The 14,925-nt window shown below is 26.2% G+C and overlaps 1 protein-coding gene across 1 annotated transcript in view; it reads left to right on the top strand.

The window, feature by feature from the left end:
• The window catches only part of LOC105363132 (uncharacterized), a 74,156-nt gene extending 65,119 nt beyond the window's left edge, over positions 1-9,037 (top strand). Inside the window, exons 11-14 of the mRNA XM_011500740.1 lie at positions 1,220-1,348; positions 2,711-2,797; positions 5,728-6,189; positions 8,466-9,037. Of these exons, the coding sequence (XP_011499042.1) occupies positions 1,220-1,348; positions 2,711-2,797; positions 5,728-6,189; positions 8,466-8,618 (831 nt within the window). The 3' untranslated portion in view covers positions 8,619-9,037. The remainder of the gene's footprint in view (positions 1-1,219; positions 1,349-2,710; positions 2,798-5,727; positions 6,190-8,465) is intronic.
• Positions 9,038-14,925: the final 5,888 nt, after the last annotated feature.

The raw sequence follows: 14,925 nt of genomic DNA, 5'->3' as shown, positions 1-14,925 counted from the left end.
TCATGTAAAATATACATAATAGTAAAAGGCTATTTATAGTTGAAAATTTGAAAAGTAAATATAAGAATAAGTTTCTTATATTTAAACTGAAGAATTTATAAACTTAATAAAAAATTTCAATTTTAGATCTAAAATTGTTAAATTTCAATAAAGCACAGAGCAATTCGTTTCAATAAATAAAAATATTTTCATGTAAAAAATTAGAGAATCAAATTAACTTTAAAATATACTCTCTTATGAAATTTTTATTTTTTTGTTTTTTGTCGCTAATTTTCGCTAACTCATCGCTTATTTTAATCATTATATTAAATCAAAGCTTATCAGTTTCGTTACATAATACTTTATCTATTAATTTTATAAATTTTACATAATACATATATATATATATGTATATATATATATATATATATATATATATATATATATATATATATAAGATATATAGTATCTATAATATAAAAATCTTAAAATTAATAATAAAAATTTTTATTGATACAATTATAACAAACAAATCAAATTTCAAGAGAATATGACTAAATAATTCATTTTATTAAAAAATAATCTAAATATCTGATGCAACTATTCACAATTGTCTAAATTTAATTTGTATAAAATAAATGTCAGTTAGGTTTTATTATGTAAATAATTAATGTAAATCAATTTTTTGTTATAATCAGTAAATTAGTAATGATCATTAATGCTTTTGCTTACTTCCATATTTTTAAATTATAAAAAACATTCACGCATACGTTGAATAAACATAGAGAGATTAAATTATGGATATAAAACACAAAAATTGATAAATTCAAATGCATAATCAATATTGTAATTGTCAGATTTTATAAGTCTTTATTAATAAATTGAACTATCTATCAATTATGAATAAATAATTGCATTGAGCTTGATATGATAATAAACTCCTTACAAAACTTCTCAATTTACAAAGAATGCATTTTCTTGAGAATAAAGGACTTTTAAAATTGACGTGTTTAAAGACTTAGATTCACGAGATAACATGTATTCAGCAGGCATTTTTTCACCGGTACTAGTTACTTCTCTCCTTAAAAGAAATTCATTTCATGTCGCGTAACACAGTAAAGACTGCTTCCTACCTTTAATCTCCATCTGAAATTCCCCTCTAAGCATTGCGGCATTGATTTATTAAAGCTGACAGTGTCACTTGCCGCTCTAGCTTTTGTCTCTTTTGGTTCTTCCGCAGAGAAGCATGAATAATGCAGCAGAACAGGATGGAGTACATGCTGAGAAGCTGGGAAGTGGTCAGGAGATCCGGAAACCACAGAATCCAGAAGCTCTCAGGGCTCAGGAACAAAAAGTAACGCACGATAAGGTCGGTGAACCTCCATACTACCATTAAGCGCTTCCGCCTTGACTATTAACCTGAGAGGTATTCTTCTTGCTGTTATGGAAATCGATATCGGGGAATTGTATCGAGCAAGAAGTTTGTAAATACATATTGTGTTAATGTGCATGTGTCGCGCGCGCTCGCGCACACATGCATGTGTGAATGTGAGATACTAGGGGTACAGCGGGGGAGGGGGGATGTGTAAAATCAATCGGAGACGTTCTGCTATTAATTTTCGGAATTACTCGAGTTCTATTAAAATTTTATATTTCATTTTAAGAGACATGGAATTGTAAATTACTTGAACTTTATTAATCTCTTCATTTAAAATGATTTTATTATTTCCATGCAAAACGTATCCATACAGTATATGTAATGAAACATAAATTGATAAATGTTCATAGTCCAATCAATAAAACATAATTGTTTTACATGAAAATCACTGATTGAAATTGAATAAAATTAGTTTATTCTATATTAATATAAATTAGAATAAATTAGTTTTAAACTTTTTTAAATTCCACGTGGAATTACAAAACTATATTAAATTATATTCACTATAATAAAATGAATAATAATCCGATTACCACACTTATTGAATTGTTAATCTTCAATTTTGTCGATAAAATTTTTATTTTTTTTATTACTCGAATTTTAAGAATTAAATGATTTAATACATTGCTATCGATTTAATTAATCTTTGCTTTACTATGCATAAATAGCTCTTCTATATCAGCAATATCTTACTGCGACTATTTTTTAATTCGAATGTATTTCGTCATCTAATAATAAAAATATTAATTGTTATCAAACGCATTTATGGTACAAAATTTTAAACAATCGTAACGTTTATAAAAAGCTAATAAACAAAAGGAATGAATTTTAATTTCATAACATTCAATTTAATGAATTGAATTTCTTCATTATGACGTGCATAAAATAAGAAAATACTATTGAATGAAATAATACTGAATTTTTTATATTTTTTATATTTTACATCTTATTAATACCTATAGAAATTAAATTTATATTTTGAAAGAAATTATGTAAATGATAAATGAAATAAAATAAATATTTATAAGATATTAAACTATTTATTATAAATACGAATGAGTAATTAGACTCAACGAGAAAAATAAAATAGTCACGGTCCCTCAAGTGCGAGTCCCAAGGAAAGCAAAGTGCACATCCCGTGTACATTCAGTAACAAATGCCATTCCCTCTCGCTTTTTAATTTATCTCGTGTGTAAAGGTTTTTGCTTTCTCGGAGTTCCCTCCTCTCTTAATAAGTCAATGGCACCCAGGTGCAGCCCGTGTGAAATCTTATTCTGCTTTCATTTTGCGCAGCTCATGGAGGAGTTCAAACGGGCCCATCAGAGGATGTTCAGCAACGCCCAGCAGCGCAACCAAACGACGGAACAGAACGCCGAGAAGGTAAGAGTGAGATGAGTTTGTCTCTTTAATTTCATACTTACACCGCGGTTGTTTGTACAGTATTTGTTATATATGCTTGCTTTTATGGATATTGAACAAGCAAACAAAAGATTACATATATAAGGCATCAATAATCTATTCTGATCTTTTCTTTTACCACCAATGGCGAAACTGAACTATTTGATCATGTTTTGATGATTAATCAATATCTCACAATATTTCAATTATTGTAAATAAGTTCTCTCATAATCGAACGCAATCACGCTTTAATGAAATTAATCGACAAGTATCGGTATTGAGAATACGAAGGTTTGGTTATATCGGTTCTAATCATTTTAGCTCATCTCATCATTGTTTTAAGAACACTTTATATTCGTATGATATATAGCGATCTACTAGCTAGTCGCACACGTAATATTATACACGTTAATATAGTAAAATAATAATTAAAGTGAAACTGTGAAAGATAATTTTCTATTTAGCCGATAACAAATAGATCTTTTATAGATTTAAATAGATCTTAAATAATATAAAATATACAAATATTAAATGACTAATTGAGGCGATCGAAACTATCAAATTTTCTTACAAATCTGCAACATGTATTTTGTTAATATTCCTTTAACTTTTGCTTTAACAATAATTAACATTATAATTTCACCTATTAATTTAACAATTATACAATTTAGCAGTCGCGGTATCTTTTGACCCCCTTGAATAGGTCGACGAAAGATTGGCGAAAAATTAAAGTTAATTGACAACAAAGGTAAGATTATGGACCTCATTATTCATAACGACTTCTTCATCATTTTCACCGCGTTTTTCTCCGTCAATGATGCCGAGGTGACTTACACCGTGACATAATTTCGTACATCATACACATAGAAAGAAAGAATGAACCATTACCATAATAAAAGATAACATAAGTTACCACAGGTAGCGTGAAATATGAAAAAAGATGGTATTTTTACAATAGAAAATGAAATTTTTGAGCCATATACTTGATAAGCTTTTGATATATCAACAATTACGATGATCACTCTATTTTTCTGTTTCCATGCTTCTTTCACTGCTTCCCACGACTCCCGTAATTAGTCTAGGACCATGTCTATGGCTAGTCAAGCTGACGCATAATCAAAATTTAACAAAAAATTGTGGATTGTACTCTTTATTGTACTCCCTGAAAATTTCGTCACATTTAAGCTTTTATCTACATACTTCATATATTTGATGAAAATATATAAGATTTGTACAAAATTTATCAAAAATTTGATAAAAGAAATAATAAGTAATTATCAATTTTAATCTATTAATTTAATGTGTATATAAATCTTTATAAAGGCAAAAAAAATTTAAAGCATATTTCTTATTATTTAATATTTAAATTCTTGTATCGCTATATGCTTATTTGCCGATATTTTATAATAAAATAGTAAAGAGTAAAAAATAAATAACAACTTGTTAAAGTCTTGCTTTTGCACACTCACATCTTATTGTCACATTCAATTTTATAGTGTAATATAATTTATTACAACTAATATTGCATTTAAATAAATTATAAGAATAAATTATTTTTTATTTTAAGCTAATATGAATTGTTCATAAAATTGTGCAGAGTTGTGAAAATTCTACAGACTAAAAAGTATACTTCAGTATGTATATATTGATATGAATATTATGTAAATAATAATTCTTATAAATGCTTAATTTCTCAAATTATTACAATATAATTAAATAATCGTTATGTTTATTCAATTAAAAAATATTAAGTTTAGTAATAGTACTTCTTTATTTACGTTACAGACGTTTATAAATTAGCTACTATTTTTGTTAAAAAACGTCGATTAATAGCAGATTATCGTGTAATATTATATTTCGACTGAAAATTTTTATCGATTAATAATTGATTATCGATTGTAAATTTTTATGTTGAAATAATAATTATCATTTGTTTTATTTAATTTTTAATTAATATTATTTACAGTACATACTTAAATCTCTATGCATTAAAAAATATTTTATAATTTCTTAAACGTGTAAGATTTGACTTAAACAAAAAGAAACATCAATTACTCTTTTTAATATAATATTTATTCTACAATTTTGAGATGGTAATTAATAATAAATAAATTCATTTAAGATAATAATACTGTTTAGTATAACTGGAAGTTATAAACTGATGTGATGATCAACAACTTTTGTATATTACCTGTATTGTTTATCTTAGAGAAAAACTGTAAGAATTATTCGCTAAAGATTAATCGTTCGGACTTGATTTACTAAATAAACAGTGCAATCAATAATAAGTTTTTATTTTTTCATTAAGAGACCAAGTAAGTAGTTTGCCTTTATTTATTAAATAGTTAAAAATCAAAGATTACAGTCATTAATCGAACGATATACTTTACTATTTGACTTTTTACCATTTAACGATTTTAAATTTAATTCTTTTAAAACTGAAGAGTGATAAATTTTTAGAAGTAAGAAAAAACAATCCGTATTATTTACAATTAATTCACAATGTAAATTGACTATTGTACAATAGAAAGCTACTAATTGATAGAATAAACTTTCTACTTTCCTGATTACAAGGGTGTAACAGCATATCAATCGACTTAGCTGTAAACCTTTTCACATTCATCTTTATATTTTCAAATAATCTTATAACGCAATTAGTCCACATTTTCTCTCGCGACTCATACCGGCATTTTCGAATTCTCCCTCCAGCTCATTTTGCGTTCAAGCACGCCTCATAAAAACCACGCAAGAATACTTTTCCATAAGATCTGACTGCACCCGATCAGCATTATCTCTTCAATCTTCACAAGTCCCAGCATCCCCTAGCCAGTGAGCGTGTTTCTTCCAAAAATTCAAGTCGTGTTTCTCATGACAGCCCGAGGCTATAAAGAGCAACCTATCGCGCATTTCAGACAGAGGCAAAGCGCGCAAATTCCATGAAGCTCGGGCCACCAACTCCTAGCTCTAAAGCCACCAAGAGAAGCAGCAACGACGAGGCCGTCGAGATGCAGAGCATCGAGTCCTTCAAACTGAAGGAATCCCCGTCGATTCAAATGCCGAAACCCCCGCCCACCTACTTCCCATCCTCAAGTCCCGGGAAGCTAGGAAGCGAGTGCGCTCGACAAAATAGCGTGGCTAAGCTGCGCTCGAGCGCCACCTACGTTAGCCATGGCACCGGCAAGGCCGTTAGCAAAGTCGCCATTAGGATCGGCACTTATGAGGGCGATGTGAAGCAACCCTCGAGGTTCGGCTTCCTTAGTCACACGGCCGAGTGTAAGCCGAACTCCGAAGGGGCTTCGCCCGTCGCGTCGCGACTTCAGAACGAACTCGTCGCTACGCTCCAGAGGTCGAATTTGAGAAAAAATATCGAGGGGGTGAGTTGCTTTCTTCCCGGTCGGATCCACGCTAAATCCCATCGGGTGGAATTTACATTGTTGGAACTGAGTCTTGGTTCCACTCTGAACGTTTTTCGCTTTTGCCAGCAACTATAACAATTGGCGAATGTTCTTATGTTTGAAATGCGATTTTTTAGATTAACTTAATATACGATTATTACGTGGCGAATTATATTGCGAGCTTGGGTCTTACGTTGGAACTTGCACGTAGGTTTTCGATAAAAATGCAGTGGCATGTAAACTATAACAACAGTCGTCCTACTAAACGGGTATTAGATTTAGAAAAAAATTTAAAAAATTTGGAACAAAAATTTCATTCAAAGGGATTTAGCGTGGCGAACGATGACGCGTTGTGCTCTTTTATTTTATTTATTTTCTTACCTTTTTCCTTACTTGCACTCTATTATTATTCTTTTAGCGATTATTCATAGGATTTGTAAGAAAATAGACTCCGTATAAATTATATACTGATAATAAACAGTCTAGCAGGTATGTAATGTATCTAAAGTTAAGTAGTTATGAATAAATAGTTGCTGAATGTATGATAAATTTAAATAATTTAAACGTAAAAATTATATTAAAGCTGTATTATAAAACAATGGTAAAACAAGAGACTCAATGAGTAGAATATAATTCGTGCATTTTATCATGTAATACTTATTCACATTTGTTGAATATCTATGAATGTTCATTTTGTACTTTAGAGCGCTTAACTACATTTCCTATGGAAACAGTCCTACAAAGAAAGTAGCTTTCAACTGCTAAATAAATTCAAAGCTCCGAATGAATATGAAAACTATGATGACACAATTTGGAAATTAAAAAAATTATCTATTTAGTTGTGCACCGATTGATATAAGATTCTTTTTTACTCCTATATTAAGAAAATCGGAAATTTTTCAATTATCCAATTATAATAGAATAATAGGATTAAATTATATGAAATAAAATTCCTCATATAGCGTTTAAAAGACTTCTGTATTATAAAAATTAATTATAACTTTGAGTAAGTTCGATTAGTGTATAAGTGAGGTAAAAAAAGTAAATTTCTATAAGTGTTACTACGAATATTATAAAATAATTCATATTTTCATATATCTAAAAATGTGAATAATTTTAAATATATATATATATATATATATACATGATAGATAAATAAACATCAAATAATAAATTAAAAAACGAAACATTTTTAAGAATAGATTTGGAAACCTTTTTTCAAATACATTAATTTTTATCTCTAATTTAAGAATACGATACTATATTTATACATCGTTTATTAGTTTTAAAGATCAATAAATTATATTGATTATGTAAAAATCCTATTGACAATAAATGGTAAAAAACTTTGATAGCAGTGTACAATTGATTAATTCTATATTCTAATTTTAGATACTAATGTTAATCTATATATTTTTAACTGCATTTTGAAAGACAGAACCGCACGAAAGATGTTTACAATTCTAAATATGTATTTTCAATATTTCAAATTCCACATGAAAAAGAAGTAATTAAATTGGTTTCGGTTATGAAATATCTAAATACGATATAATGAAAAATTATAACGTTTTTTCGATTTTAATATTTGCTCATCTCAATTATATGCAGAAAAATATTAAATACAGGTTTACGGCTACAGATTTAAATGTCTTTAAAATAATATGCACGATTTATATCTATTCTACGTTTTAGTATTTAAAAAATTTTCGAACTTTGGTAGTTAAAGAAATAACTAGTGGTATTCAATAGTACGTAAATTCATTCCATATATATCTTATGTTTTTAGAAATTGCAAAATACCATTGATTAATGTAGACTTGTACAATTATACTGGATAAGTTAAACAAAATTTTAAAACACTTGTATGGTTTGAAGTAATGTAAGTTTGAGTAAGTAGTATTTTCTCTTACGAACACCACTCATTTTTTATCTGTAAACAGCCCATATATCTTTTCAAATTCTAAAAAAAAAAAAAAAAAAAAAAAAAAAAAAAAAAAATACGCGCCTATAAACTTCTGCACGATACGTATTTTTTAATGAAAAAAAAATTAATTGTATATCTCTTCCATTCTATACATGTAGACTTGGATTTACGTATAAATGCCAATATATGCCGTATAAATCGATGATAATGTACTTAAAATATAATTAAGATCAGAATTCAAATCTAACGAAATAGAGTACACTGTTAAAATCGACAAGAAACATGTATAATATAATAAATACCAGCTCTAAAACATTAATTCTGTTTAAAGGAAAATGAGATGTCGAATGCACCAGGTGGAGCTGCGAAAGCGAACCAAGATAACGACCAAGTCGATGCTGTCATGCAGAATAACATCGATAAATTAGCCACTAGCCTCAACAATAAAGTCACAATTCGAGTAAATCCTGAAGCTAGCAATTGATAAATTGCTCCCGACTCTTATGGAGGCCCTTCAGTATTCTTTTGTTCGTCCAGCTTGAGAGCCGCTTTATTTCGCATTCTTTTTACACGACACATGAACGAGCAAATGGCTTTATAAAGTTTAATCGTTATTAAGATAATTAAATAAGTTATAGATTGCAAAGCAATGAGATGCTTTACGTTCCTTATGATTATGAAAGTTTTATCAAACAGACTCGATTGTTACAGTATTGACGTAAATATTATTATAAAAGTAAACTATAAATATAATAGACTTGTAATATATCTATAAGTAATCTATAATGATTGGTGAAGAAATTAAAAAGTTATCATTTATAGAATTTGAATTCATCGTGCGTTGTGAAAATGATGAGAGATTTATACGGCTTCATTTTCTTAATACGACATGCCTCGTTATGACTTAAGACTATGATGCGAAAGGTTACCGACTGAGCGCCATTCTTCCAAATATAATTTGCAATAACAGTTTCGTTTCATTAAGAATATACGTTTTAATTTCATTAAATTAATTTAAAATGAAAAACAAATTAATCACAATGTGCATAAAGAACTCGAGTTAATTGAATATATTTTACTCAGTCAGTAATGGAATGAAATGTTTGAAATCACAAAAATAGTGTCCAGTCAAGTGATAAATTAATTAAGAAAAAAGTGTGAACAATTATTAATTTTTCCTATGTTCGATATTTAAGGTCTTCTTCCTCTATATAACCAAGAATCATTTTCCAATTACTTGGTAATAATTAAAGTGCTTCCTTAAAATTGTAAGGATTTTTAAGGAATAAGGAATTTTAAATAAAATTTAAAATATAGTTTGAAACGAGACGCATGAATGGAAAAACGAATGAAGGAATGTAGTTTTTACGTTTGATACAGAATATTGTACATTTTTCTTTTTAATATACATAATCTTTTTGGTATAGTATTTGACGAGAAAAAGCCAGATGCGTATCGAGATTTTTAAAAGGCTCTTTTTATATATTACATACTTATCCCATGTATTATATATACTTTATACATACGCGAGTTTTTATATTATTTATTAACGTATCTCCGACTTTTATAAATATATGAGGAATTATTATCAACCGATAAATCGGATATGCTTCCGATACAAAATGACACAGTTTGTTCATGCATTAAGAAGTTATGTAAATGTAGAATTTGTAATCGCAGATAACGGATTTATTGAAGCACATTCACAAACATTATTGTAACCCTGTACACAGGATTCAACTCTGATTCTATTGTTGCAGACAGAAATAAAACCATCAAGCACAAATAATTATGAATATACTTTTTATCTCCTTTTTCTATTCGTAATTTGTAAATATTGCAAGAATATATCAATATCTAATGAGCTTCAGCATAACTTTTATAAATTACTAAATATATATTTATTATATTACAAAAAATTTGTATTATATATATTTTCATTAACGGCAAATAGTACAAATATGAAAATGAAATATAAATAGCAATTATTATTTATGTTATTCAAAAAATGTATTCGTTTGATACTGATATTATTAAAAAAAATATATAAACACATTAAATTTAAAATATCATTTTCTCTAAATTAATGTTATAATTCATTGAGTGCTTTTTAATTAATTGTGCGTTTTGTTTGTAATTCTTCTTTAAATTGTAATAACTGCTAATAATTTAAAATTAAATTCCATGAAATTAAAATGTTATTCACTTTGAAACAAATATTGTAAAACTTAATTAATTAAATTTGATATCTATCTGTTTAATTTTAAAAATAAGTCATTTTTCAAGAACTATTTATTTTATCCAATTATTAAGCGTTATCACAAAAATATCAAATTCATTTTATACGAGCATGATAAATCGATAAAAATTTATCGGTAGCGTATAGCATTGGTTTATCAATTATGTAGTAGTTAATCTAATTAAGATGTTATATTCATTGATTAATGAATTATTTCTAAAATTCTGCTCATATAGAGTTACTAAATCTAATTTTCTAATAAGCAATAAACAAATTGCATCATAACCGAATTAATTCTAAAAAGTATTTACATGTTTAAAATCTTTATCAAATTACTGGTTAAACTATTTTTATAAATATTTAGTAGAATTTTACATATGGTATGAGACTAAAATACAATTAAAACTATTCGATAAAATAATATAAGCAATTTATAAAAAATAAAACTATATTTTTTTATATTAAATAATATGAAAATGCTAAAAATAAGTTAGTATCGTGAATTAAAATATATGGTTGATACATTAAAATACAAAATATATTTCAGAACTTTTTTCATAATTTATATTCATACTACTACAATCATGTACCAATATCTGCAGAAATATTTTAAATAGTTATATAAAATTGTTGAATTATATACATTAGTCGTTAAATTTTAAAAGAGATACTTTGTAAATAATTCATACATGAAACTCGATATAAAATGTAACTAAAACGCAGACTAAATAATGATATTTAATACAACCTTAAACAGTGTTAAATATAAATATCCATTACAATGAAAAAAATTTTCAAAATTTTTCCAATTCAGATTTTTATGTATTTATGAACTTTACTATAAAAATGTTACGTGCATACATACATATAAACATATATACACAAATTAATCTTTCTACAAACACATATCTTACATTAAACTTTTGTGAAATTGATAAGAGCAAGAAATGTTATAATACAGTATATCAAGGTATTGAAATTGTAGAATCAATTTCAAAATTTAGTATCGTTAAAATTAATCTAATTTCAATTTCAATTTTATTTTATTAAAGTTATAACCATTTAGGTGAAAATTAAAAAATTCTCAACTCAACTCTACGTTTTAAAATAATTTTTATTATTCTTTATTAAATGATTTAATAATTTTTTATTTTATACTTGTAATAAATAATATATTTTTAATTGAATAATAAATAAATAAATTAGCGTAATGGATTTAGAATATTTAATTCTAGTGTTAATTTTACATTGTAATTATATTAAATTTTATAAATGTACAATTGAATCATTAAACGTATAAGAAATATACTTTATATTAAACTAGAATTTAAGAATATTATTTTTCTATAAAAATTATGTTGTTGACTTGTAGAATTTTATTCATTTTTGAGCGTATTAATTTTGTATAAAAAACAAATTGATTACATATTGCTCTACAACGTCAATTCACGTTATCAAGTAAGTATAAATTTATATTTTTAATTATGACTATAATATGCATAATAATGTAAAATTCTATTAACATTATTATTATAATGATTATTAAAATTTATTATTAAAATTTGCGACATTGCATATTACTGTAATTATTTAATTCATTACTGTAACATATTAATTCATTTCATTACGCAGTAGTATAAAAGTTTTTTTAATTCTACATTAAAAAATGTAATTGTAATATGTTTTTGAAATATACTAATTTCATTTATTTAATATATTTACTGTAAATACGTGTAAAAATATTATTGCAAATAAAGTAATCAATTATTATTAAGTAGATAACGATATGTTACGTGTTATGGATGATGCATTAATATGAAATTTCACCGCAATAGAAAATAATATTTCTTGGACTTTTCCAATTTAACGTTAAGAATAAAATTATATATATGAGAGTAAAAATTTTAACATTAACTCAATTGCTTTCATATTATATATGAAGAATATGTATTATCGAACGATTTGTTTAATATTATTAATAATAGAGTATATAATATTTAGTTTGTTGTTATTTATATATTATATTATATTTAATATCATAAATCTTGAAATTGTGGTTTATTATTAAATTGTTGTAGTTTGCTTTTTTTCAATAATATACTGTTATCAAAAGGAATAGAACATTATGATTATTTTTTTTAAATTCAGCACTTTTTCTTATATATTTGTGTTTTTCATTAACATATGAAAACTTAAAAGTCTATATTCGTGACAATGTTTATACCCCTTTCAAACGCTAGATGATATCAATTTAAATTACTATAGCGCACGGTATAATCTACCAGTCAAGGCTGTCATTTCTATTATCTTTTATAATATGGTCACCTGCATTGCAGAAAGGTTAAACAAGCAGAAAAAAAGGAAAAGTTTTCTCCCGATTATCATACCCTGACAGTGTTATCTATGTCGATTATATACACCTGCCGCCTCGTCGTGCTTCTTATGTTCACAGCCAATTGTAAGACATTGATGCAATAACATGAAAATAGTGACGATAGTCACGCGCTGCTGCATCATTAACCAGCAGTACATATAAATCACGCGTATTTGATTAATTTGCTATATTATTTGTTGTTTATTTATCTACCATCGACTTTATTTGGTTAATATGTAATTTTTATTCTTGGAAAGCATTCGTATGCGCTCCATTTTTCTCGTATGGTGCACTCGATCTTTAATCGATAAGAAATCGCATGTTTTATCTACATTTGATTATCAGTGATATAACACGTCAAGATTTATTTTGCGTGCGGACATGTATAGACGAGTGGTAGGTAGTGCACGTGTCTTCTTAGTTTCATTAAGTAGGTCTCAAGAAATAGTAGATCTAAAATTTATTATTGGTATAATAAAACTTATTTAGACTAGTATAATTGAATTATCAATAATTTTTTTTGTTTAAGTAAAAATTCTTTCCATGTAATTTCAATGCAGAATATATTCAATTTAGAGCAGTGAAGTATATTCATATATCATTTTTATAAAATTTTATATAGTGAAGTGAATATGAATAAATGCAATGCTACATTTGAAAATTGTAAAATTGATATTGTAAGTTGTATGAATTTCCAAATTTGTAATTATTACGATTCATATACTTCATACATATAAAATATTTCATATATGAAATGCTTTATATACAAATACTTTATATGTAATATGTTTTAAATATAAAAAATAAAAAGTACTTTTTAAAAACAGCGGAAAAATAAAATACACTTGAAAATTTAATGAGAAAATTTGATGTAATTAACACTACTAAATTTCAATCATAAATATACGCATATATTTAAAAATATTTTATTAATATCCTGTATGTTTTCGTAGTTTAAAAAAACTCAAATTGTATTCTATCGACGTTATCGATATTTCTTTGAATATTTTGTATGCCTTATCTAATTTCTAAGAAAAATTAGTTGCACTTCCATTAAATATTAAATACCAAACTCTCTGGTTTAACAATTTTTCTCAATAATTTGCTATTTCGTACAAATGAATAATCGCAATAAATTTTTAATGCCCTTCATTGACAAATCTAATAATTATCTTTCATGATTGTTTTTTATTATCACTTGCCATTCATAATTTATGTATTACTGATAATTTGCATTAATTTGTCTTTATAGAATATTAAAATCACAAAAAGAATATTGTCGAATACAGGTACATGATATTTAATTGATCGAATATTCTCCAATGTTCAGATGATTAAAATACTGATACATATTATATAACAAATAACAATAATTTTATATCAATAAAGAATTTAAATATTAATCTTTTATGACATTACTGTAAATTAAAATCAAAATTATCTAACAGAAAAACAATGCAGAAATGTAATAAAATAATAATTACACTCATGAATATACATGTACATTCAGTCTTAATAAATGTAGCATAATCTTTTTATTTGAGGTGAGTATGAAAACCATAATTTATCTCGTGAAAATATTTTATTACTATGACTAAAAAAATTAACGTTTTGTATTCTATTTAATTGTTGAAATAAGTATTCGTACTTAGTATTTTGTACAAAATTTTCAATTTATAGTCATCAGCAAAATGTATTAATCTATTTATATATTGTTTTAAAAGAAAAATATCAAAATTAACAAAATGTATAAAAATATAAAAGAAATATTAAACTTGATTGTCAAAATATAAGAATCCATATATGGATAATAAAAATATATCCAGCTGTGAATTTTCATAAAGGATCTTTATAAGAAACTACAGAAACCGAATAAGATTGAACCCATATAAGATTCACTCCGCTAAATGAATTTTCCACCATGTTATAAAAGAAGTTCCAATTAATTGAAAATACAGTATATTCTTCTAAGATCAACTACTCATTTCTCTTTGTAAAACAGTGATGTACCGATGCAAACTTAATAGGCCTTATGTAACAACATATCTTCGTAAGAGTATTCTATTTATTTTCCCAGCTTATACGTACTCTCGGTTATTGTGTGCAAACATCGAGTCTTCTTTTACGCAGGACTTGCAGTTTGTTCAAGAGTTACAGCATTGAAGTCTCGCGGAATCT

The sequence above is a fragment of the Ceratosolen solmsi genome, unplaced genomic scaffold (genome assembly GCF_000503995.2).
Source record: "Ceratosolen solmsi marchali unplaced genomic scaffold, CerSol_1.0 scaffold10, whole genome shotgun sequence".
NCBI lineage: Eukaryota > Metazoa > Arthropoda > Insecta > Hymenoptera > Agaonidae > Ceratosolen > Ceratosolen solmsi.
This window is presented reverse-complemented; position numbering and strand designations above follow the sequence as displayed.